The sequence below is a fragment of the Miniopterus natalensis genome, chromosome 3 (assembly GCF_054644295.1).
Source record: "Miniopterus natalensis isolate mMinNat1 chromosome 3, mMinNat1.hap1, whole genome shotgun sequence".
NCBI classification, from domain to species: Eukaryota; Metazoa; Chordata; class Mammalia; order Chiroptera; family Miniopteridae; genus Miniopterus; species Miniopterus natalensis.
In genome coordinates, this window is record NC_142083.1 from 42,989,405 (window position 1) to 43,015,679 (window position 26,275).

Consider the following 26,275-nt stretch of genomic DNA (forward strand, 5'->3'; position numbering starts at 1 on the left):
GTAAAGTAAAGCATGCACCATAAAGCTTTCCAGCATTGTCCATGTTCTGAGCAGTTGAGTCTGCCTGAGAAAGTGCCCTGTAGGACCACCTGGTCAAGAGTTGTAATGTCTATGGAAGATCACTGTAAGGAATGATAAACGTTGGTGGGCTAGAGAAACGCACTTGGCAAGATAAAGGAAAATATCTCAGGATGTAAAGAGTATCTGACCCATAATTTCTTGTCATGTTCCATCATGTACAGATGGCATTATTTATAGTAAATGTTAACTTGAACATTTCCCCCAAAATGGATATTACTCTCCATTAGTTGCTTGTTTCTGTTCTAGATCTCCTTTGTAGAAATGTTTTACTGAACTGCATTATGAAGGGAATGCAGGGTAACGGAGCACGAATGAACTTTTCAGGTCGGCAGATCTACCACTTAGAAAGTGGCCTTGGGCAAGAAACATAAACTCACTGGAACTCAACTAAGTTTGCTCAAATCTAAGAATGAGAATAATAATGTGAACCTTGAAGTGTTTCAGAGAAAGGTCTGCACTGATGCCTGGAATATAACTTTCAATAAAGATTCTTTTATTTCCTTTTTCTTCCTTTCTGAGTAAAGACATCTTGGTGATTAAATTGACATGAGGAGCACTGGCAAGATGACTGGACCAGGACTCAAGATTTGCATCCTGGTACCAGCTTTGCTGCTAAAGATGTGACTTTAGGAAAGTCACTTTCTGGGCCTCCGTTTGCTTATCTGTCAAATGTGAAGGTTGAAGTCCAGTTCTGTTGTTATGACTCTGTTATTCTAAGTACTTAACAGGGTAGATTTTCAATGTTAGGAATAGTAGTGTAATATCTATACTAAGAATAAGTCACTGTGGAAACAAACATTGATTCCTATATGCTATAATTAATAGTCGTGATATTCACTGTAGGGATTTGATAAATGAAACGTGTACATTTTGAAGGCTGAAATTATCCTGACAAACCTACCTTTTATCACTTAAAAACTATGATCATGCAGGACTCATTCAACTTGCAAAAGAAACTCACAGAAGAAATATTATAAATGTGCATGCACAGAAGTGTAGGTTACTACAAGTTTTAAAATATGAGCTTTAGCCGACCTACTCAAAGAAATCAGGGTGTAAAAGGGGTTTCTTCTTTAAACATCACTGTTCTGAGGTATTGTGTTTGACATAATTTTCTAAGTAGAGACCAGAGAGATGATTTATTAAGATGCTCCCGTATTTGTGTAGAAAGAAATGTTTGCTAATTGGTGCAGTAATCCCAGTGTTAAACTGATGTGCACCTTGGACTTACTTTGTCCCCATTGTATAAATGCATACTTGACTTCAAAGAAAAGGAAAATACAAAGTCCCTCTTTTTCTAAAGGGCACAAATCCTTTGTGTCAACTGGTTGACCCTTGCTCTGTAAGGTCCTGCTGGAGATCTTTTGTAACACGATGCAGGGCACTCTTCCATGTGTTGATGTTGTTTACCTAGTTGGGTGGGCCTGGCTGAAAACAAAAATCAGATAAATAGGAACGATTATGGTTTCACTTCCTGATCACAGGGAAGGTGATTGATACGTCCAAGGAGTCCCTGTCACTCAGAAAAATTATTACTCTACCACGAGGGACACTTTGAAAGACTGACGGACGGAAGAAGGAATTCAGCACAATCTACACTGCGTGGAGGTTTGTGTCAGAGGAAGAGGGTCGGTTTGGCTCCGACCGGAGAATTTCCTGTGCAGCCCTTCTCGCCAGGGTCTTTGTAGGTGGCGCACGGACGCGGGGCTCCCGCTGGGCGGCTCCCGCGCGGGCGGTGGGGGTGCCTCGGCTGCCCCTCTCGGTCTCACCGGGATCTCATCTTCTGTGTCCCGGGCGGGCAGGAGCCGCGAGCCTGACACTCCCCTGCCCGGGACAGGCGGGCGCGGTGGCCGCGCAAACACGCCGCGACCAAGTTGCTCGCCGATTGCGCAGAGTTTCGCTTGCTCCGGGGAGAACCGACGGCACTCAGCGGTCTAGCGCCCGCCTGCCCCCCAGAGCCGGGCGCGCTCCCCCTCCCCCGGGGCTGGCGGCGGGGGGCGGGAAGCGGGGGCGGGGAGGGGCGGAGGGCAGTGGGCTCCCTGCGCCCGGCGACGTTACTCGGTGAGTCGCTGAATGGGGAGCGCCGCTGTCCCCACGCGGATTGGTGCTGGTCAGGAAGGAGCGCCGGGAGGTGGGGGTGCCGGGGAGGGAGGCAGGCGGTCCTGCCGCGGGCGGGCGGGCGGGCGGGCGGCGCGGGGCTGCCTCTCCGCCCCTCCGCCGCGCTCCCAGCCTGCGCTCAGGAGTGGCTGCAGCCGCCGAGCGCCTCCGGAGCCTGTGAATGAACCCTCCTCCTCCTCCTCCTCTTCCTCCCCCTCCTCCTCCTCGCCGAGTCTCCTCCTCGGCGCTGACGGTACGGTGATATAATGATGATGGGTGTCACAGCCCGCATTTGAACTTGCAGGCGAGCCGCACCAGGCCTTTCTGGGGACGCACTCCAGGCGGGCGGGCGAGACAGCCGCGAACACGAAGAGCTGTGGACAGGCGCCCGGACTGGGATCTGCGGCCAGCCCCGCGACCTCCCGCATCCTCCAGCCGGGTCCCGCACCCACCGCATCCTTCCCCAGGCCGCCGCGCGTCCTATGTGACCCGCCCGGGCGACGCCGAGCCCCGCGCGCAGCTCTGCGGTGACCTGTTTCCCACCAACTGCACTAAGCCGCCTTTCAAGGTAATCACGTTTCTTTTGTTCCCCCTTAAAGAAAAAACCAACCTTATAGAAAAAGCGAGCTTAGAAAAAAGAAGTACAATGCAATTGGTAGAAGACTTCGAGTCAGGCAGAGAGCGGGCTGTGGGGCGAAGTTAGGAAAATATATGCACTTTAACAATGCAGGTAACTTTCCGAAGGCGCCTGCGGAGAGCGATACCGCGGGCCGCGGTGCCGAAAGGACCCAGACAAAAGACGCCCGAGGTGGGGCGGGGGTGGAGGTACTAACGGGTCTGGGGGAAGGGAGGGAGGGAGGGCAACTGGAGAACCCCCAGAAAAGTCCCAGCGTCTTGAGCTGGGGAGGTGGGAGGGGACCCTGGCACCTCGATCTTTTTTTTGTTAACCTGCTGAGGCAAAAGTTTGAATGGGGACTCCGAGACTCGCCCCCGTACACGTCCCCGAAGCCCTTTGGTGCAGGCCACCTGGTCCCCAGCCCCTGGTGTGCGGTCGGCTCCCCGCGTTCCTGGAAAGCTGCTCCCGGGCAGCTCCTGACGGGGCGGCCCCGCGCCCCAGCAGCCGGCGACCTGTGCGGACGCGGTCCCCTCGGCCCGCTCGCGTCCCCGGGAGGTCCCGCCCGGGAAGGCGCGAGGCCGGGCGCGGCGTCTCCTGGGCGACTTGGGGGCTGTCAAGACTCTCTCGGGTGCCCTGGGTTCTTTTGTCCTGTGCGCTGGGCTCCGGGGCTGGCCGGGAAGGAGCCGGGGATGGGGGTGGGGTTGGAGCGCCGCGGAGGTCTGGGAGGCGCCTGGGCGGGAAAGCGCGCCCAGAACCCGCAGGGATGGGCAAGGATTTTAGCTCCCTCCGAAGGGCAAAGCGGAGGCTCTCGCTCCTGTCTCACGGAGCAAACCTGCGCCCCGAGCGCTCTGCAGACAAAGGTGGCGCGGGGACTCGAATCTGGAGCCTCTAGGACCAGCCCTCTCGCCCCGGCGACAGCCACCCTCCTGTCCCTTCCATCTCCCCACCCCCTCTCAGCTCTCAGCCCGAGTTGAGCAACTTCACTGGCGGGTCCAGCGGCCGCGGAAAGCGAGAGCCCGCGGGACGCCCTCGACCGAGCCTCCCGCCGCCCTGCGGGGGCGTGGGCGCTGCTGGGCTACATCCCTGGGGCGTGCGGACCGGAGGGCATCAGGGCTGCCCCGGCTCCCTGTCTGCGTCCCTGGGCGTGGAGCAGTCACTGTGTTAGGCAGCGGGAACGAAGTAGAAAATAGTGTCATAGCCTAAACTATTTGCTCTGGGATCCAGCTGCGCGTCTGCCAGTCCGGCAAGTCCCCGGCAGACGCCGCGGGAGGGAGGAGAAATGTGCTCGGAGCCTGGAGAGCTGGCCCTCCTGGCGCACGCTGGCAGGCAGAGACAGCCTGGGCATCTGGGTCCCTCGTCTCCTCGTTGTCTCCCTCTGTCTCCATCTTCTCTGCCTCCCTCTCCCTCTCGCAGCCTCCGCTGCTCGGCCTCTCCCGCGCCTGCCTCCCCTCCCCCACGGCTGACAAATGAATGGCTAGTGCGAAATCCCTGCGTCTCGCGTCCGCGGAGCCTGGCGAGACGGGAGGAGCGAGGGAGGCGGTGCGCTCCTCGGACGTGCCCGCGGAGCCCGGGCGTCTAGGAATAGAGTTTTGTGGCGGGTGCGGGTGCCCCCTGATGGAGAAATCCAGCACAGGTGGAGGGAACGAACGAGTCCCCCTAGCGAGCGAGCCGCTTTCACGGCGGTGGGGGTGGGGGGCCCTCTCTTCCCCTTCAGCCTTTAGTTTCCTACTTCAGAATCTGCGACAAAAACCTAAGGACTTGAAGGACCCGGGAAGGAGGCCTTGTCCTTGCGAAGTTCGGAAGAGCCTTCTTCCGAGTCATTGCGGGTACACGGCGAGCCTGCCGCTCGGCTCGGGAGCACACATGGCCGGGGGCGGATCCAGGTTTTGGGGGGATGGGGACTGATGCTCGATTCTGGGCGTCGCTTTAAGAAAGATAATACAGAAAGCCTGACTTCTGGAAATTTTACTAAGACCCATGACCACTTGAACCGAACGCTAGGGCCCCGCCCCAGGACATTGCAAAAGAAGAGCCCCTCGTCCAAAGCTTAAACGTCCTCAGCTTCACTGCACTCGACGAACGGGGACATTTGGAAGGAGGGCGCCAGGAGGGAAAAGAGAAGGGAAGGGGAAGGGGAAGGGGAAGGGGAAAGGAGGAGAAGGGAAGGGGAAGGAAGGGGGCGGTGGGGCGGTGGAAAGAAGTAGGCCGGGACGGAGATGGGGCAGATGCACGCGAAGAGCTGGGAACGGACCGGCGGGGTTTCGAAGTGTTAGGCTGAATTTTGCGTCTCTTGTTAAAATAGTTTTTTAATCCCACCAGCGACAACAAACGCTCCTGCGCGGCGTGCGGGGTGGAAGCTTAGGGGAGGAACCAGCCCCGGAGACCCGCGGCTGGGGGCGGTCGGGACGCGCTCCGCCCGCGCGGGGGAGGACCCGGGACCCGCACGCTCTGCTGCGCGGAGAGCACCGTCCGCCGCCACGTGGGCTGGCGCTGTAGCCGCGGGCTCGAGACGGGTGTGACTTCTTGGGCTCCAAGACCGCGGTCCTGCGAGACCGGCGGTCGGCGCAGCCTGGAGGCTGGCGCGGCTCCGGGGTGCCCGCCCACACGCCAAAGGGGGCGGGGCGGGGCGGGGCGGAGCGGGGAAGGCGGGGCGGAGCGGGGGGGGGGGGGGGCGGAGCGGGGAGGCGGGGCCCGCCCCGTGGTTGGAGCCCCGGCGGCACGCTCTGCGCAGAGGTTGCTGGCTGCCGCCGGCGACCGACTTCTGCCCAGACGGCGCTGCACTCCTACTGAAAGCCTGACTTTTTTGTTCTTGTTTCTGTGCAGCGATAGGAGGAGTTTTTGCTTTGAGGCAGGGAAGAAGCAAAGAGTTACTCCAAGCAAACCCTTTTTTTGGCAGAACAATGGGACGAGTTTATCCTGTCGTTGTTGCTACAGGATCATCACGTTCCAGACAGACTGTCATAAAGAGTTTGTCGGGAATAGCAAACAATTGCCGTTTTTGACAGGACTGAGAGGACCCCACGGACGCAGTTACGAAGGGGCCGCGGGTGCAGGGGAGGTCCCTGCGCACAGTGGGGGCTCAGCACTTGCCTACAGATGACTGAGCTAGTAACGCGGGGAATGTGGCGCCCACGGGACCCTCCCACTTAGCGCGGCGTCTCAGTCTCTCCTGTTTCTTCGCTTTCTCTCGGAAGAACAGGGTTTTAATGATCTCTTCAATCTTACCTTCTGACATCTAATCGATCTTCTTTCTCTTTTTGGCTCCTAAAAGCTGTGATGTAAATTGTTTTAAGCACTGCTTGGCAATTATGCCAAACCTATCGTGAAAATATAAAGTCTGAAAATAGGATGTTGTGAGTCTCATGTAAAAATAGGAAAGCACCCAGGGAAGCAACAACCGAGTTTTCTGAGATAAAATCTGTTCCCAGTTTGGGCGAACGAAACTTGGAACGTTAGCACATCAAGCAGAAGGTATCAGAGACTCACTTCTAGTTCTGAGCTCCAAGTCAAGAGAGGAATATTTTACAATGGCACATGCCTGTCTTGACCAGTTAATACTGCAGAGGGTTCCAGTGGATTCCAAAATGATTGAGCAATTACTTCCTCCAGGAAGTCCACAGTCTTTCATCTTCTTGTGGGTGGTGGGAAGGGGGATGAGAGGACAATCCTTAAGAATTTATGCAAACATTTAAAGTTACTGGTTTTTCTTAGTAGATAAAAAAGAAATGAAAAGTTATTCCTCAACTGTATTTCTGGCTTTTAAAAATGAAGTTTGGAAAGAATCCTCCTACATCTACCTGTGTTTACAGACCGAAGTTTCTGCTTTTTCTCTGTGCTTACAGACTGGGGGAGAATGCTTCAAATATTCTAAGATATCTATATCTACACCCTTGTAAATTCTGTTTGGAGAAGACCTAAAAAGCTAAATTAAGGCCAGATATAATTTATATTAAAGACATAGTTATTGTTTTCTCTTTCACTTTATGTCTAAGTGCTCCGTGGTTAATGATTGGTCGCCAACCGAGCATCGGAGCCTTTGAGAACACTAAGATCAACCAAGGCTGTCTCCCAACAGTCATAAAACTAAGCTCTCCTTTCCTAGTGGGGTTTAAACATTTTTGTTGACCTTGTTCATGGGCAAACATCCCTAGACACTGTATTTAAAATGGGATTTTGCTCTGTGAATGAGCAGAACTTTTCAAGACACATGGTTCGTTTGAGGAAAAGAATGAATGACTGTAGTAGGCTATTATTTCACCACCCACCTAGAGAAACCAGTTTGGACTCACAAACCCTCATTGTTGAGAGTTACTAGCTCTGGTCTGAGAAAACATGGTGATTGTTGCATAGGTCTGTACTTTACCAGAAAACACAAGGCCTGTACTCTCTTTGGTTTGGAATCAGAACAAGGAGATGTAGAAATTAATGTCTTGGCTGAGCTCCACTTCAATGAGTGGATTTTTGCCAGTTTCCTCTGGTAGCCTAGACTTCATAAATTACATGTATATATATATATATATATACAGGGTGTGGCAAAAGTAGGTTTACAATTGTGAGTACATGAAATACAGTTTATTTTTGTATTATTATTTATTTAATGAATTATTTTCCATATGAATTACTGTAAATCTACTTTTCTACACCCTGTATACATATAATACACATATATACATATGTATGTGTATATATATTTCCTTTGCTAAGTTCTTATCACTGAGTATTGCAGGAGTGGTTGTATTTCAGTGTTTAGTGAAAATTACCTTTGTTTAATATGTTTGTCAGTTACGATTCCTGAAATCACTCTGGATAGCTCATCTATAAAAGGGTGTAAATGCATATCTACATTTAAATTTACCTTATTTCTATGTATGTATGTCCCTGATTCTTCTAAGACTTTTAAGAGGTGCTTATGTCTATAAAAATGCAATTACATTGCTTATAATAAATATGTATATAATATGTAAGTTATAATCTTTATTGTTAAATTACTGAGTTGATATTAACTGTGGTGTAGTGGGATGAGCACTGGGACTGAGAAAACCAGATTAAGACACAACTTCTAGACTTTAGTATCAGAATCTATTAAATGGGTATACAGTTATAAACATCAAAAAGATGAATATCTGTGGAAAGGCTTTTGCAAATGGAAAACTATACAAATAAGTGGTGTTAATATAGTATGTATGTGGGACTCAGATTGATCTAATTCTATAAGCTTAATAATGACAGTATTACCTAAGTCATGCATTTCCTATTAAATATATAAAATTAGTTAGATAGGGGTATATTGTTTTAAGAATTGTCTAGTTTCATGTAACAGAAGACAAAGTCCAGAAATAGACTGAAATGGACATGAAAGTTCAGTGGAAAAGAAGGATTTTTCAGTAAATGATTTGGGGACAACTGATCGGTTCACTCAAAGTGACTCAAAGTCAGAGTCAATTTCTACCTCATTTCTAGTCCTAAAATAAAGTTAAGATAGATCAAATATGAAATGTGAGTAATTACATTTAAAGAAAATAACTAGAGGAAATCATGGGATTTTTAAAATAATATGCTAGGAGTAGATAAACCTGTTCTGAGCAAAAGATAAAACCCAGAAGGCATTCTAGAAAAGTTTGACAAGTCTAAATAACAATTAAATTATTTACACAAAAACAAATAACACATTTGGAAACTATCTGTAACATATGAGAGACAAAGAGCTAATAACTCTTTTGATATACTAAGAACTTTTGCAAATGAAAAGAAGACCACAATCTATCAAAACAAAAAGGCAAATATTATGTACAGGCAACTGGAAGAAACAAATACATATAAATGTTTTTTAATTATGAGAAGTTGCTCAGCTTTATTCATAATTAAAGAAATAGCAATGAAAACAACAATAATATGCTTCCCTGTTTTTCCATCAATCAGAGCAGTAAAAATAAAGTTTGATGAAAGTTTGTATTGACCAGGTTGTGGGACAACTGGATCTGTTACATAGTACAATGGCAATGTAAGCAGGTTCATTTTTTTTAGAAAATAATTTGGTGCCCAGCCAGGCGTGGCTCAGCGGTTGAGTGTTGACCTAGTATCCAGGCGATCCGGTTCGATTCCACATCAGGGCACATGCCGATCAATGACTCTCTCATCATTGATGTTTCTATCTCTCTCTCCCTCTCCTTTACTCTCTCTGAAATCAATAAAGATATATTAAAAAAAAAAAAAGAATTTGGTAATAGCTATCAGATTTTGAAAAAAATGCATATACCCTTTGACCAGCAGTTCCTCTTCTAGGTATTGTCATATAGATATTGGAACAAATGTCACCCAAGACAAATGGACAAGGGTGCCCTTTGCAAAATTATTTTCTAATAACAAAAATTTGGAAACACCTTAAAGACTCATCATGGAATTGGTGAAACAAAAGATGCTACATTCATCTAATGGAATACTGTAGCTAAAAATGACATTAAAAAAAAACCCTATATTTGCTGATTTGGAACATTCTCCAAGATACATTCTAATTTTAAGTGAAGAAAGTAATGTACCAAATAGTGTATATAATATGCATCTAATTATGTAAAAAATGGGCATATTCATTCATTGAACAGATATTTGCTGAGTGTCCTGGGCATTGTGGATACAGCAATGAACAAAATACCAAAGACTGCTCCCTTGGAGCTTATATTATGGTGAGGAGAGAAAGGCAGTTTCGAAAAACATACATAAGTGCTATGAGGACAATCGAGCATAGGAAATGGAATGAAGAGTGGAGTATGTTTTCAATGGACTGATGAAGAAGTTCTCCAGGCAGAGAACAGAGAAGTACTAAGGGACAATGACTTGAAAAAGCGTAGCCAAGTCCGGGTTTGGGGATCCAGTCACAGGTTAGTGATAAATTCCCATGGCAACATTACTCCTGTGAAGTAAATTCATGAGATTTCATGTTTAAACCATGAGAGACATCTCTCTGTATTACAGCAATTCCTCCTGCGAAAGAGCACCCAGGAGCAATATAATAGGCAATGCTCATTACATCCACTTTGTGGCTGAGGTGTCCTAGGCAGTTTGTTGTTCGGGGTAACTAATTCGAAGACTGGAAGACAAAACCACTATGTCTGTGTCCTTAAGTCACCCTTTGCTCAGTGGGGCTTCCCCAAGATCAAGGGAGAATATTAAATGTCCGTTTGCTAGAACTTTGGCTCTCTCTTTCTCTGAGGCAGCCCATTCCTGGAGTGACCTTTATTCTCTCTGCAGTCATTTCTCCTGGATAGGAGTCTGGGTGACCTTGTCTCTGGTGTCTCCCAGGCAATTAAACAGCCGCAGTCAGCTGTGTGTTGAATGTTCAAAGACTCTCTCTTCTTCTCATTGACTTTACTGGAGCAGAAGGCTGAATATAGGCACAGCTCTCCTACCAGCCAGGCCTCTCGCTACAGACAGACTTGTTATCTATCACTAATAGATTAGGCTTACAAGACTGACAGGAAGAGCAGACAAATGGAAATGGGGGTCTGAGTGGTGCTGGAAAAAAAGAGGCCTTAGAAAGTTTCTCAATTAGTAAGATCAAACATAAGGAAAATAGTGTGCCTTAGCAACCACGAACATGGACATAGCCGTAAGAAAACTAGAGAAATGAATGAATGTCCAGGGACTGAGACAACTAAGGTCAGTGAACCACTCTGAGATACTTACTAAAGAGATAAATGACCATCCTTTAGATCAAGGTTGTAAATTCGGGTGCCTACAGGGAACAGACATGGATTATGATCGGCTGAGAAGCCAAACGGGGCCAGTGATAACCTTGAGCACACAGAGCCCAGGTGAGAGGCAGCTGCTTGCTTAGCGCTAATGATTGGCCAGCGAGAATATGCAACTAGATTTGCTAGATCTGATTTTTCAAAAGAAGTCAGAGATCTGACACTTAGTGTGAAAACTCAAATTTTTAAATGTTGGCAACTTATTTAAACATAATTTTACAAATGTATTTAAAACATGACTGATCTCTCCCTTGTATTTTCAACACACTGGCTTCATTCCTTATCCTTGTCTTAGGGCAATTTTAAGGCAAGTGTTGAGTAAACTTGTTATACAGATGAAAGACCATTTTCCCCACTCCATCAACAAAAGAGGACACTTTTATGAGGATGAAGCATTGTACATGGAGTTAAACTTTGAGTATCTGTCTTGGAGGAGATGAGCATGCAGAGGACCCGTTCCTGGGTCAAGATCACACCTCTGCTCTGGCTTTGTTATGAGATCCAACACTCTAGATATTGACAAACATCAGATATTATTGTGTCATGGTAAACATTCAACTAGACTGATTTAAATCTATTTCAGGTGTTAATTAGCCTACTTGCCCATATTTGTAAGAGATTGTTGGCACTTTGCTTCAAAGTGTGTTTCTGAATAAGAAATGGAGGCACTGGCCATGCATTTGGTTGGTGTACAAATCTTCTTCACGGGTCTACTCTAAACCTGGCACTGTGGAAATATTGTGGGGATTAGTAAGTTGGATATGATACTAGCTCTGCCTTCCACGGCTAGGTCTACAGGGGAGAGAAAACCTGTTTACAAGTACTGACTCAAAGCACATAGGGTAATTTATTGTAAGCATAGAGTTGCATACTGCTCCTACAGGGGTAAACCAGGTTATAATTTTCAAATCCAAGAGTTTGAAATACTTTTCTTTTTACTTTTAGTCATATGAAACTAGGAAAAGAACACCTGTAGAAAGACTGAGTTAGTAATTTCAATAATAAATATCGAGTACTGAGTATACTGTGTACCACTGAGCTGTGTGTCATATGCATTATGTTATCAATTCTCACAATCACTCCAATAATTAAGCACTATTTTGCACAATTAATTAGCTACTGAAAATGAGAGAATTAGTAACTTACCCCAAATCACAGAGTATAAGTAGAGGATTCAGAACTTGAATTCAGGGCTGTTTGTCAGTGGAACCTGGATTTTTAACATTATGCTTATAAACTTTCCAGAAAAAAATGAAAAATACAAGACACTGAGAACAATTTTTTCTTTAAGGATGATAGGAAATTATCATTTATAAGTACATTTATAGAAAGCTTTCTTATTTGGATTCAGTTAACACACATAGAATACATTTTCTTTAATAGCATTTTTTGATACAATCCAAAATTTCATTTTGTTTGGAAACTTTTAACTATAGAATGTGTGAAATTGATATCTTTATTTTCCTCTGAAATATTGTAATAGCATTGAGATATAGGCATATACTTTCTGTCTCTTATATTTCTTATAAGAAATTCAGAAGTGTAGAAATCGAATTTCCCAATTGGCGTTTAACAATGTTTGTTAGCACAACCCAGTAGTACTAGGCTAAATAATAAATTTAATTGTCAAGTTTAACTTAAGATTATAAACTGTATGCTTTTCATTGTGAGTTGTCAAATGGCCTATAGATGAAAAATACACATGTAATGTATTAGGTTAAAAAATACTCTTTAGAAAATATCTGGAATTTTATAATTTTGTTTTGGAGAGGTTCCAACACTCAGTTCAAGATATATAAACTAAAGCAATCAAATGGAGAACACTATCAAGGAAAAATAAATAGCTGGCCTAAATTATGAGACTGAAATTGAGCTCAAGTTGGACTTGGGTTCTTACAGCATTTGGTTGTTTTCAATGTAGGTGTCCTAAATAATTTAGAATTTAGATATTTTCTAAAGAAAAAGTGTTAGGAAGTTATTAGAGCACCATCTCAAATATGTTTCAGTAGGATGCTTTCAGCTACAAGTTACAAAAATCCCTGGTTTTACTGGGTTTAAGTAATAAAGGGATTTATTATCTCATATAAAGTTCAAAGGTATGGCTCACTCTAGGCTTAAGCTCTGTTTCTCCCCAGTCTTTTTCAGCTTCATCCCCTGAGTCTATCTTACACACTCATGGATGCAATATGGCTCACACAGCTTGAGAATATCCTATCATAACAATATGCGGGGAAGAAAAGCAACCATCTCTTCTTTTTTCCCTCTTCTTAAGATGAATATACCTTTCCCAGGAGCACCTGTTTGAACTCCTGCAGAGATCTCCTCACATCTCAGTGGCCAAAATTGCGTTATATATTTATATCAAAATTGATCACTGAGACAGCAATGGGATTTCCTTAGGACTGTCAGGATCACCCTTGGGCTGGGGTTTGACCCAGGCTCCTCTGAAGTATATGGCTGTGTGAAGGAGGGGAGATACTAGAATGGAATCAGAGTTTTGTTGGAAAGGAAAAAGAGGGATGGCTACTTGTAGCCAACCAACATTGGCTGTCATAGAATAGTTCTAAATGTGCCTGAGAAGGGAACAGCTGTGGAGATCTGCAATTTTTCAGAGATTGGCTGTTTGATTTCTACATGGTCCTCAACACTGGTACTTACCCTTCTCATAATTACAGCTTCATAGAAATTTGAACTGGAAGGGACCATTCTGAGTCCCAGTTTGTTAAAATGTCTTCTCCAAAGCCACACAAGAAATCAATGGCAAAGCCAGGGCAGGTTTCTTAACTCAGAACATGGTGCTTTCTTTCATTCTTTACCTTTCAGACTTTAGAACTGTTGGAACAGCTTTAAAAGTCCTGGCAAGCACAGGTCTTTTTGGTAACTAACAGTTCCTCAAAATACATTTATCTTGTTTGCCCAACCTCCTAGAAACTAAATTGAGCCCGTGCTTTAAGAAGCCTGCTGAAGTCTTTATTCTCTGTTTTGATACACTATGCATGAACCACCAGCAGGCTCCTTCCCACCTCCCATTTGATGCAAACACTACTCCACCATCTCTCTCTATTGCTTCCCTGTCTTCTCTTCCTCCCTCTATGACCAACTGCCTGTTTCTATACAGACTTTGTGGCCACCTCTCTCTCTTTATGCCAGTTCCTAGCCGCTAGTAATGAAGGCTGTGGGCTTCACTGTTCTTCCTGCAGCCTGCCCAGCTGTGGTTGTCCCACACATTCATGTTGTTACGTCCCCCAGATCAGGGTCTGAGATTATTTTGCTAACTACTGTATTGCGTGAGAGTCAAACTAATAAAGTATTGGGACAACTCCTACTATAATTTCTCTCCTGTTTTTACAACCTAAGAGGAGCTGCTTCTTGTACTCTTATTACACACAATGTACAAATAGCATGTGATTTATGGAGCACCATAAACCTGAATGCTTAGGATTCACTTTGTTGTTGTTTTTTCATTTCTAGGACAAGATGTTGATTAATATAAAGAGCATCTTATGGATGTGCTCTACCTTAATAGCAACCTATGCACAACATAAAGGTGAGTGTGGTAACAACATTTCTGTTGTTAAGGGAAATAAATATTTAAGTGCGGGGACAAGGAATGGCAATATGGAATCACTGGAATAAAGGATGAATTTCTGATCTATTCAGCACTGAAAACTTTCAGTTAAAATGTTACTAGGCTGAAAACAGTGGTTTTAAATCAATCAAAACAAAATAATGAACGGGAGGCTAAAGACGCAGGTAGGCTTTCAGTAGCTTCCCAGATTCCTTCCCGGCTGTGCAAAAAGGCTCACACAGCTATCCCTTGGTATCCATGGGCACTTGGTTCCGAGACCCCCAACAGATGACAAAATCCAAGAGTGTTCAAGTCCCTTGTGTGTAGTGGCATAGCATCCGCACGTAACCTACGCACATTCTCCCACATACTTTAAACCATGTATAGATTATTTATAATGCCTGATAGAATGTGTTCTATAAAAAGTTGTTGTACTGTATTATTTAGGGTACAATGACAAGGAAAAAAGTCTGTACATGTTCGCCAGAGGCAACCATCTAGGCTTAACTACATAGTGAACATCAGCAACAACATAACATTAAAAAAATATATTGTCTCTCTTCAGTTGGTTGAGTCTGTGGATGCAGAACCTGCAGATATGGGGGGCCAACTCTATATGTCATTGGACAACTTTCCCGTCTTCTTCAGTACTACTCAAAGACTTTCCTATTTAAAAAAAGACTATCGGACCCTCAGGAGACTAGATTTTGAGAAGAGTCAAGAAGATGAAGAGAAGACTGACAGCTGACTATTTGTCCCTGCCTCCCTTTCTGCTCTCTCTCTGCCCCCTGCACTCCCTAAAGTAACTAGATAAGTTGACATGCCCTGTTTTTCTTAGCTATAAATCATATATCCACCAAATGAATGTTTTATAATTCCAAATTCGTGGACCATGGTCCGTGAAGAACGATCCTGCCTTGAGCTTCAGGGATCTACTTCTGTCTAGTGTACTTCTCCAGACTCAACTCCCACCTCTCTCTCATATTCACTCTATGCTTCAGACTCTCTGAACTAATTTGTGATTTCATGCACAGACTTTCATATAACCTGTTTTTTCACATGTAATTTTTTCTGCTTGGCAGTCCAGTCTCTTGTTCTCTACAGGTCTGCTTCAACTCATTCTACAAGACTCATAGTTTAAGTATCACCCTATTTGTCGTCCAGCCATCTATTTATCCATTCATCCATCCACACCCCATCCATTCATAGATCTATCCACTGAAATATTATTTGAATACTTTCTATGTGCCAGGTTTTATTATGAGTATACAGGGGTATACCATTATCCTGGGTTACATTAAACTTAATCTCTTAGTTTATGGAGACAAACAATAAACAAGTAAACAAACAATCCAGGTACTTTTAGATTGCTAAAAATAAAGCAGTGTGACATCATAGAGAGTGAGCTGGGTTTGGGGAAGGTGGTAAGGCCTCTTTGAGAAAGTAACACATTGAGGTATGAATGACCTAGATGATTCTCAGACTGTAGGGCCCACCCATCTGTTAATAGCCCACGAGCTGACTTTTTCAGCATTTTCAGGACGTAAAGGTGAAGGTCACGGAAAGGAAAGGATAACAGCATCCAGTGAAGAGAGAGGACATAGGAAGGAGACATAGAAAAGGGAGTCAGTTTGGGTAGGTAACAATAGAAGGGGAACTACAGAGAAAGTAATAACGAGAACCTTGAAGGACAGGGCAGCCATCCCTCACTTAAAACAAAGTTTAGGCTTTCTACATTTAAAAAAGGAAAGAACGCAAAAGTGAAAAAAATTATGATATAGCTCCTTGACGGTATTTGAAAATAGTAATAATAGCTAGAAATATTGAGTCATTTCTATGTGGTGGGCCTTGTCGAAAGCATTTTGCATAGCTAGGTTATTTCATCCTAACTGTCCAATGAGACAGATGCTTATACCTTCCCCATTTGGCGAATGAGGAAACTGCAGTACCAAAGCTTTGGAGGCATAGCTAATGTAGGAGACCAGACGGCAACTTAATGATGGAGCCCGGGGTTGAACCCAGGCAGTTGGGCTCCTTCACCTTTACTTCCTGAAAATGCTGAAAAAAGACAGCTTTGGGGCTGTTAACAGATTGGTGGACCCTAGACTCTAATAGCCATCTAGGTCATTCTTATCTCAATTCAAGTGTTACTGTCTCAGAGAAGCCTTACCACCCCACCCCACCCCACCCCACAACCCAGATTATGCTCTTAACTACTGTATTATAGACTTTACTCCAAAAATCAAGTTCTTTATAAATCTGTGGTCATGATTAAGATATGTCATTAGTTGGGGCTAATTTCAGAAGAATTTAATTTTTTCATACGAGAGGCAAAAGTTGAAAACGTAAGATCCACATAAAACAGATTTGGCGAGTTCATAGTGGGACACACAGCAGTGCCTAGTTGTCAGTCAACACAACAAATACTTACATCGTAAGGCTTTTTCTGTTTACTCTTAGGCCTTCCAAAGGTCAGTAACTAACATTAAGGAACACCTTGCGTACTGGTTATTGGTTTTATTTTAATGCATGAAGAGCTCTTTGCTTTACCAATACACATTATATTGATGAGCACTGATCTAGTTATTTGGATATTCCCCTAATTAATAAATGGAGTCACACACAGTCATGAGCAAATAAATGAACAAGAGAATAATATGTATCACCTGAGAAAGTGATGAATTCCCATACTCTCAACCTGACATGCTTTTGGCCAAGTTCTCTGTGTGTATATGTGTGTTTGGTCAAATTTTGTAGATGGGATTTACATCACCCTTGTTGGGCAGAATTTACTGACAGAGAATGAAAGGTAATTGATTATTCATTATTTGGTGATTTCCCCCTTACTGTAGTCTTGTAGATTACAAACCATCTGGTGGGAACAGTGAACTTTTTGTTAGCCTTCATTTTTATTACTTGCATTGTCAGAATTTCAGACAAGTTCTTGCAGGTAGCAATTTTCCTTCTTAAACAAGGGTAGCCTATAAACATTATCCTCTGAACTACTAAATTTCTTTCTTAAAATATTTAGATTTAGTGAACTTAATTCTGTGACCCAGTACATTAAGACCCAAGATTTCATACACAAAGGAGGTGACCATACAGCCTTTTGTTAATCCTGGATTCTACATGGAATATATATTTATATCCAACCAAAGCTTTTCATTTTCTTGTACCTATAAACATCCAGAACAACACATAACTCTTGGGAAATTTGCCTTTTGACATCATTTTGTTCCAATATATCTTTTCATTACAGCAGAGTTATTGAGGAATGCTCTAAGTTCCCGAAACCTTCAGATTGGATACATTGGGCTGAATCTCATATCTGCCCCTATGCATTGAAAACTGTGAAAAGAATAATTTAGTAACAAATATTAAGGAATTGAAGTCACTTACATTAAAATTATTTTTAAGGAGGTGGTAAAGAATCTTATAATTTATACCATCATTGAGGTTGATAATAAAGTTGTTTATTTTCCATTAAAAAAGCAATACTTTATTTCTGATGAAGTCAATCATCTAAATAACTCTTTAGGTAGAAAGATGAGATTTTCTAGAATATATGACAAATGTCAGTTAGGAGAATTTTAGGTCATACAATTCTCACCCCTTCCCTTCTCAGGACCCCTATTCTTGCCCCTCCCACCAAATTGTATAATTATCTCCCTAATGGGTTCCAAATTAGAGGCCTATGTAACAGGCAGTAGTTTCTCTCTGGGAGTCCTCTGTGGTCTTTATTGATCTATTTAAAAGATCATGAAATTGCTAACAGTTTTCAGATAGCAGTTTAAAAAATAGGATGCGTTAGAAATAGGATAGGTGCAGACTCTGTAAAGGAGCTACAATGAGTTTAGGGACGGGAAGAACCCAATAAATACCAAAGTTGAAAGATTCCTTGATTAGGTGTAAGGGGATGTGTGTTCTGGCCCAGGTCTGTCACCAGCCACCTGGGATCTTGAGTGTCACTTACCCTTAGTGGAGCATCCTCAGTAAGGGATTCGACCAATTTCACTCTGAAGATGAGCTTTAAGTAAAATCATTTATTTTGTAAGCCAAGGAGGCCATTAAAAATAAAATTATTCCCTTGCTATTATATTCCAAAATATCAATAGTCTTTGTAACATTTTAAAGATGAACTTAATATGGCTAATAGCACACTTAATTTAATGTTTATTTAATCTTGAGTGTCTAAAATCCTGTTTTGGACAAACTGTATATAGTTTAGATAAAGATATTTATGACAGCAGTGATCATTATAAATTTGGAATGATTACTGGTTTCCATCATCAATACAGTAACTATACTACAATATTAATTATTTTAAATTTATTTGTATCACGTGAAAGATTTTATAGGCCAGTCTTTCTGAAGTTAAATTTCAATCTCCAGCAATAGAGAATATTTTTTTCTTGAAGAGCATAATATCTCCATATCTTCCTGCAGTTTTCAAAATGACTTATCCCCAACTGAATCCACAGGGCTATATTGACAGCTATATCATTTCTGATGCATGTCCACATTGACATACGTGTTACCAGCACTTTTGACCACTAACACACTGTTATCTATACATCATTTGGTTAATTAAGAATCATTATTTCACTACACCTAGAAGCTACTATTAATTTGTTCATCATATTTTCATTAAGTGGAAGTTGCTTGTGTATTAACGATAATCTCTATTGTTATTACCCAAATATTGTCTAGCCAATTAGTAGACACTGGAAGATGGGGGAGGGGTGAGAAGGGAAGGCCATGGATTCCTATAAGAGTGAAAGAACACTTCTTTTGCATGTAATAGTGTTAAATTATAGCCAATGCATTCTTTCTCATTAAAAGTTTAAGGGCTTAAACAGAAAGACATTGTGCAGATTAATACTTTCGGAGGGTTTATGTGAACAGATGCCAACTTTCCCCCAGGATATAATCTAGAGGTAATGTTTCACTGCAAAGTGATTGCAGCTGGATTTGTCATTATGATGAAAGCCTTTGGTTCAAACACTGAGCCAAAGAGGGTCCCTTCAAGTGTTAGACTTCCCCCTGCTCCAGTCTACTGAAGTCCTTTTTTTATTTTCACTTCCTCCCTGAATTTTATTTTCATTTCCTCTAAGGTAATATGGCAGTTATCTTAACAAACGTTTTTCATCTTCTGACCTGAGACATAAATTTACCTTTCAACTGCTCTTTGTAACATTGCTTCAGCCTTTTAAACCTGCACTGCTGATTCTAGTCTCCTTTGCCCTTGACTCCTTGCCTTCCTATACTTGCTTTATCACTCATTTTTTTTCATGTTAAACACTGAGTTACAAATACTTTAAAATTAATGCCATATTTTTGATGCATAAAATGAGCATTATTAACTCCTGGTTTTGTTATAAACATTATTGAAATTGTATACTATTCTCTGTATGTGAAGTCATTCTCATTATTTCACATATTGAAAATGTGACAAATGTCTGTAAGGATTCCTTCTCTGCTTACATATTTGACTCAGTTTGATTGTTTTTTAAGGATGTTAATTTGGTGTTTTCTCTTTCTTCAAGGCACAGTGGAAAAAAGCCCACCTGTCAAGGGCTCCCTCTCTGGAAAAGTCAACCTGCCTTGTCATTTCTCCACCATGCCTACCTTACCACCCAGTTATAACACCAGTGAATTTCTCCGAATCAAATGGTCCAAGATTGAACTGGACAAGAGTGGGAAGGACTTAAAGGAGACTACTGTTCTCGTGGCTCAAGATGGGAATATCAAGATTGGCCAGGGCTACAAGGGGAGGGTGTCTGTGCCCACACATCCTGAGGACGTGGGCGACGCCTCACTCACCGTGGTCAAGCTGCTGGCAAGCGATGCGGGCCTCTACCGCTGCGACGTCATGTACGGGATTGAAGACACACAGGAGGCTGTGCCATTGACCGTGAATGGTGAGGCTTTTGGAATCTACAGGGAGGGAGTGTGTAACGTGATACCTGGTTAGAAGTGTTGCGAAACAGTGCTCAAGGGTAGCTATTGTTTAGGGTTTGGACAAGTGGGAAAACCATCAGTCATCCCACAGTCAGTGTCTTTCACCAAAAATAAACTGTTATTTGTTGGGGGGTGGAGGCAAGGAAGGCAACTTTTTGCATAGTGACTTCAATGATTCAATGGAGAAAGTATAATCTGTACACTGGAAATAATGAACATGAAGACATGGTATATAGTTCAAGATAATTACTTCATTATTGAGGCCCATCAGTGATAGCTTTTTAAGACTGTAAAGGCTAACCTACATTTTGTTATAATTTTTACATAAGTGTGTATGCACATATACATATACACACATGTATATACACATATACAGGTATATACATACCAAAAAACACACACCCTTTTCCTTCTTTTTTCTCACTCTCCTAACATGATTGTTAAAATCTTTGAGTTTGCTTTTAAGAAATATAAATTATGTCTTAATTTACATTGAAGATAGAAGGTACTTAATAAGTACCATGGCACATATGACAGTGCCTTAAAAAGGCCAAGATGCAATAAACACTTGAATTGGATCAAAACAAGAAGAACTCTGTGAATTTTTTTTAAGATTAATACACTAGTTGTTATTCATTAAGTCCTGCAATGAAACATTTTGGTTTTAGCCTTCTTTCAGTAGTGGTTTATATGTCATTTGAATTTAAGTTAGGAGAGAAGGCAAAGAAAAATTGTTTTAATTGGGTACACACATAATGCCATGGATCTTGGAAGAAGAATATTTTGGCAAGTTATTAAGCAAAATTCTCAAACCCAGACATGATGGAACAGATTTTTCTTCCAACCCTCCATTTCCCTATAATATATTTACCTTTCAGAAATATATACAAAGGGCTTTATTGAAACTCTTTCTTGTGGAGCCAAAAGGAAATACTTTAAATTTCAGATGCAACAAATTAATTTTCTGGACGTCCTTTTACATTTAGATTCTATTGCTCTCTTCCATAAATCTATTTTTATATTACCCAGTAAATGTCCTGGGCTCTTCGCTCTTTTGAGCTTTTTATCATTTATTTTAGTTAGCATAAAATTGTTTTTGTTCTATTACTGTTTCTCTAGATAGATAGGTAATAGTGTAAAGTGCATGCTATATATAAATTTATATAATAATGTATATCGATATATGTAATATTTAAATATAAATATATTAAATATATATTTAAAATCCCCAAAGGAGTTTAACAACTTCTTACAATGTTCATCATTAAAGTATTAGCAATGGATTTTTCTCTTGCCCTTCTGAAACAATGAAAATCCTCTGCTTAATCTCCTTAGCCCCATGAGGTCTTCAAATTATCCCAACAATTCAGATAGTTGTACAGACTGATATTCCCTGCCTTGGTCAGGGAGGCCCCTTTGTGCCCCCTTACTGCCAATCTTCAGTGCACATGGAAGATTTTTAATTACCAAGAAGACTATTTGAAGCTTCAGTCAACATAAGACTAATTTAAAACTGTTCTTCAAATTCTTGCTTAAGCCTTAGGGATTATTATAAACTAGGTCTCTTAGTTACCCAATACCACCATATACACTTCTTGACAATTTCAGAATAGTTCTGTAAAGGTAAAATTTTTCTGAAGGCATTTGATGAATATTTTTTCTATATCAGAAAGGGGAAAACAAATGTTAGTTATCAATGCACCTACTTGGTGCCTGTGTGGGTCTTTTTGTGTTGTTCCTGATCAGATGTGCCTGGCTATGACCTGGCTAGTCTGTTCCCCCATAGTCACTTTACTGGCACATGCCTAAGAGACAGACAATCTAAGGATGGGCATGTGGGAGATTCTTATAGCTAGAAGTCAGGCTGGGAAAGAGACTTTTGTCAGCCCCAGTAAAGTACTAGGAATAAAAAGAGAATAGAAGATGTTTCATAAACCAAAATTCATCCTGCATACCAAAAATGATGTGACTCAATAAAATCTCATCCTAAGATCCAGTTGTCCCAATTTCTATTTTCCAGTGACTCCTCAGGCACATTAGCTCGACTCACTTTGCAGATTATAGAAACAAGTCACCATATCTACTCCAGTTAAAAATGGAGATGCTCTTGCTGAAGTGGGAGGAGAGGACCCCCAGGTCCACCCCCAACTGTTCTTTCCTCAGCCCTCTTTCCTCAGCAAGAACTACTAGTTTGTGCAACTCCTAAAATACAACAAAATGAAATTTGAGGCAAGTACCAGGATTTCTGACTTCTACCCATGGAGTCTGAAGAACTTTATCTCAGGATTTTTTTGGGATAAAAGTCCTACAGTTTATCTGTCATAGGGGAGACCCTAAATTACACTGGTCAGATAGTGAATATTATAAACATTTGAGTAGTACTTGGTAGGCTATTCAACATTGAAAAATCCTTTACCAAATTTGAATGTCGTATTGGTCAAATAACATAAGCAATTTCAGTTACACTGTAAGGAGGAGGGAATTAAGATTTGGTGTATGATTAATAACTTGTATATGATCAAGAAGCTAATTAGGGATTAAAACAAGCCTTCTCACTCATACATGTGTGCAGTACCTTCTCTGTCTTAGTATATTGTCTCTGGAAGTAAATTTCTCATGTCTTATGTTTAGGGGAAGTGGTGTGGATGAATGTTCCATGTGCTGCTTTTAGTAGGCCCTGGGAAAAATCATGAAATAGGAGTTGGTCTTAACTCTTTGTATCTCTTACAATACTTACTCCCTTTAGTTGTCCAGTGTTCCCATCATAGCCTGAGTACTACCCGTATTCGGACAACTGTCCACCTCTTGGGATTTAGTGGCTTAAATCTTAGATTGTTTCCATGTGAACAGAAAATTTGGGGCTAGGACACTTTCTAATGGAGCTGAATGGGACGTCTAGGTGAATGGCATTTCCGGGGGCTCCTCATATCACCATAATTTTGCATAATGCTACATAAAGTAAAAATAAAGAGTGATCATGATGATATTAGCATGCTAGCAATTAATTTGATATATTTGCTCCAAAGAGAAACTTTGCACATTGCAGCGGGCGATTTGAATATGGCTGTAATGGTTTGTTGCTTTCTTTGCAGGGGTTGTGTTTCACTACAGGGCGGCAACCAGCAGGTACACTCTGAATTTTGAGAATGCACAGAAGACTTGTTTGGAAGTTGGGGCAGTCATAGCAAGTCCAGAGCAGCTCAATGCTGCCTATGAAGATGGATTTGAGCAATGTGATGCAGGCTGGCTGGCTGACCAGACCGTTAGGTGAGTTGTCTGGGGGTGGGGGTGGGGCACAGGCTTTAATTTATCAATTTGGGGGTGAGAATGAAGTGCTAATCATTAGTTTTTTCTTTCGCCAGATATCCCATCCGGACTCCCCGAGAAGGCTGTTATGGAGATATGATGGGGAAGGAAGGCGTCAGGACCTACGGATTCCGTTCTCCTCATGAAACTTACGACGTGTACTGCTACGTGGACCATCTGGATGGTAAGATGTTTACATTTCTCTAGTTTCATTTGAACTAAGAAAACTGAGGAAAGACCGGGAGCATTTTGGAATAAAACAAGTCTCCATGCTTGTTTAAATTCCAAACAGCAGCATTTAGTTTAAATGACCGTATGATTCTGTGGTGAAATAAGCTTAAATTAAAGTGGAAAGAGAAGGAGCGTGTACATGGTTATGCAGGTTAGAAATGTCTTTAGTTAATAGCAGGTTTTCTTTCAGTCATGCTGCTATTGAACTATTTCCAACACACTTTTAGAGCATTAAGAATAGAAAGCTGTAAGTGTGGTACCTATTTTTGTGAGAACTTCAGGTAAAATCCTGTGATGACAAACCATTGTGAATCCAAGTGCTGACCAACACCCCAAAGCACAACTAAATAATATAAGCTAGCCCAGGAGGGGTTTTCATGTTTCACTTCTGTTTACTTTGCTACACTGATATTCAGAGCAATCATTCATTCATTCATTTGGCCAGTCAACTCGTTAAAAAAACTACCTACTTTGTGGTAGGTACTCTGCTGGTTGTTAGGGGTGTGACGCCAGGCAAGATACAAGCCTTGCTTTAAAGATGCTTAGAGTCTGATTGATTTTAGATAATCATTTCTCACTCAGCACTAGTCAGAGATTCTTAAAGACAAGTGTAAGTTGAATAGTGGCAACACTGTCTAGGTGGTTCAATGAAGTTTTATTATAAAACCTATGGAATACAAGTTTCCATGACTTTTGAAATGGAGTTTCATTTGTATCAACAGACATCTTAGACGCTTAAATATATAAATAGAAGCATTGAGTTGAGTTATACATTTAATTTTAGCTGTGTACACATAAAAAAGAATGATCTCTATTTTCTTATCTGTAAAATTAGGAGGTTGGACTAGATAATTCACAGGGTCTCATCCAGCATCACATTCCTGATTCTGTGAATGGAATAAACTACCTCAGATTTTGGAGGCTTTAATTGGACTAAGATTACACATCAAATCAGGAAATTGTGTAATTTCCTGCCTGTAGATTCTCAGATTGGCTTTTGATTTTAATAGAATTTATAGCATGCTTTCTACAGAATACTTCTTTGATGGGAGTTCTTTAAGAATTAGTGATACTTTCAACAATAAAGATAAAATTAAATAAAAGAATTAGTGATACTAGGCTTATTCATTTAACAAGCCCCAAGTCAGCTAGAAGAGCTTCCTGCAACTGTGGTTCAGATAATTCATGATTGATTCTGCATTACAGAACCTCCCCACATTGATTAAAGCTGGTGCTAGAAGAGGCTGAAAACGTTTTAGCTATCCTCTGTAGAACCCAGAATCATAGATCACAGCTATGCTTCTTATATAGGCTTTGGAGATTAACATAACTTGTTAGGGGTTTGAAACTGAGCTTGGAGTTTTTCTGTTTAAGTGTCTGAATGGTCTAGCAATGAGCCACTGAGGAAGGTAGCCAGGCATGGCACGCTCAAGCACCTCTGGTAAATGACATCTTCATCGAGTACAGTGACTTCAATAGGTAGACTGTGAGGTAGCCATAGGTAGGGCAAGGAAGGAACTATTTATTAATGGTTGCTTGTCAGGCTTTTTAAAAACAAACAAACAAACAAACAAACAACCCTCCTTTTTGAACATAAGGAAACTGAGGCACCAGAGAGTGATTGCATGTGCCTTTTTTTCTGTTCTACTGCAGTAAACTCTCAGGACCACCAAAGATTCCCTAGCAGAGCAATAGGCAGTTGTATAAATCAGGGAGATACAAAGCGCTCTCACAGCTCCTTCGTTCTCTGACTTATCACATCAAAGTATTCAAATTCTTATTTGAGTAATGATCGCATTACTGATTTGGTTGCAATGATTGGAATTGCCGGGTTAAATAGTAACTCTCTTTTTAACTTTTTGAGGAACTGCTAGACTGTTGTGCAATGTGGCTACACCATTTTACATTTTCACCAGTGTTTTTAGGGGTCCTGCTTCTTTTACATTCTTGCCAACACTTTTTTCTATCTGTCTTTTTGATCATAGACATCCTAATGGGTATGCAGTAATATATGTAGTAATATCTGATGGTGGTTTTGATTTGTATTTCCTTGATTGCTAGTGATTTGAGCAACCTTTTATGTGCTTTTTGGCTATTTATATATTTTATTGGAGAAATGTCTATTTAGAACCTTTTCCCCATTTTTAACTGGGTTATTTGCCCTTTTGTTATTGAGTTGTAAGGGTTCTTTATATACCCTAGATTCAAGCACCTTTTCAGATACTGTATGTGATTTGCAAATATTTTTTCCCATTCTGTGAGTTGTATTTTTATTTTCTCAATAGGGCCCCTTGAAGTACAAAATATTCTAATTTGGATGAAATCCAGTTTATAAAATTTTTCTTTGTTTGTGCTTTTGGCGTCATAGCTAAGAAAACATTGTCAAATCCTCAGTCATGAAGACTTCTGTATTTTCTTCTAAAGTTTTATAACATTTAAGTTTTGCTTTTATTTTCATCTATTTTGAGTTAATTTTTATATATGGTGTGAGGTAAGAGTTCTAATTCATTCTTTTGCATGTGGATGTGCACTTATCCCACCACCATTTGTTGAAAAGACTACTCTTTTCCCATTTAATGGCCTTGGCACCCTGTTGAAAATCAACTGATCATACATACAGAGTTTATTTCTGAATTCTCTATTCCATTCCATTGAACCATTTGTCTATAC

The 26,275-nt window shown here is 41.8% G+C and overlaps 1 protein-coding gene across 1 annotated transcript in view; it reads left to right on the forward strand.

Moving 5' to 3' along the window:
• Positions 1 to 2,266: 2,266 nt before the first annotated feature.
• VCAN (versican) overlaps positions 2,267 to 26,275 on the forward strand; it is a 100,650-nt gene continuing 76,641 nt past the window's right edge. Inside the window, exons 1-5 of the mRNA XM_016210333.2 lie at positions 2,267 to 2,746; positions 14,011 to 14,086; positions 19,654 to 20,028; positions 23,161 to 23,335; positions 23,431 to 23,558. Coding sequence (XP_016065819.2) covers positions 14,017 to 14,086; positions 19,654 to 20,028; positions 23,161 to 23,335; positions 23,431 to 23,558 — 748 coding nt within the window. The 5' untranslated portion in view covers positions 2,267 to 2,746; positions 14,011 to 14,016. The remainder of the gene's footprint in view (positions 2,747 to 14,010; positions 14,087 to 19,653; positions 20,029 to 23,160; positions 23,336 to 23,430; positions 23,559 to 26,275) is intronic.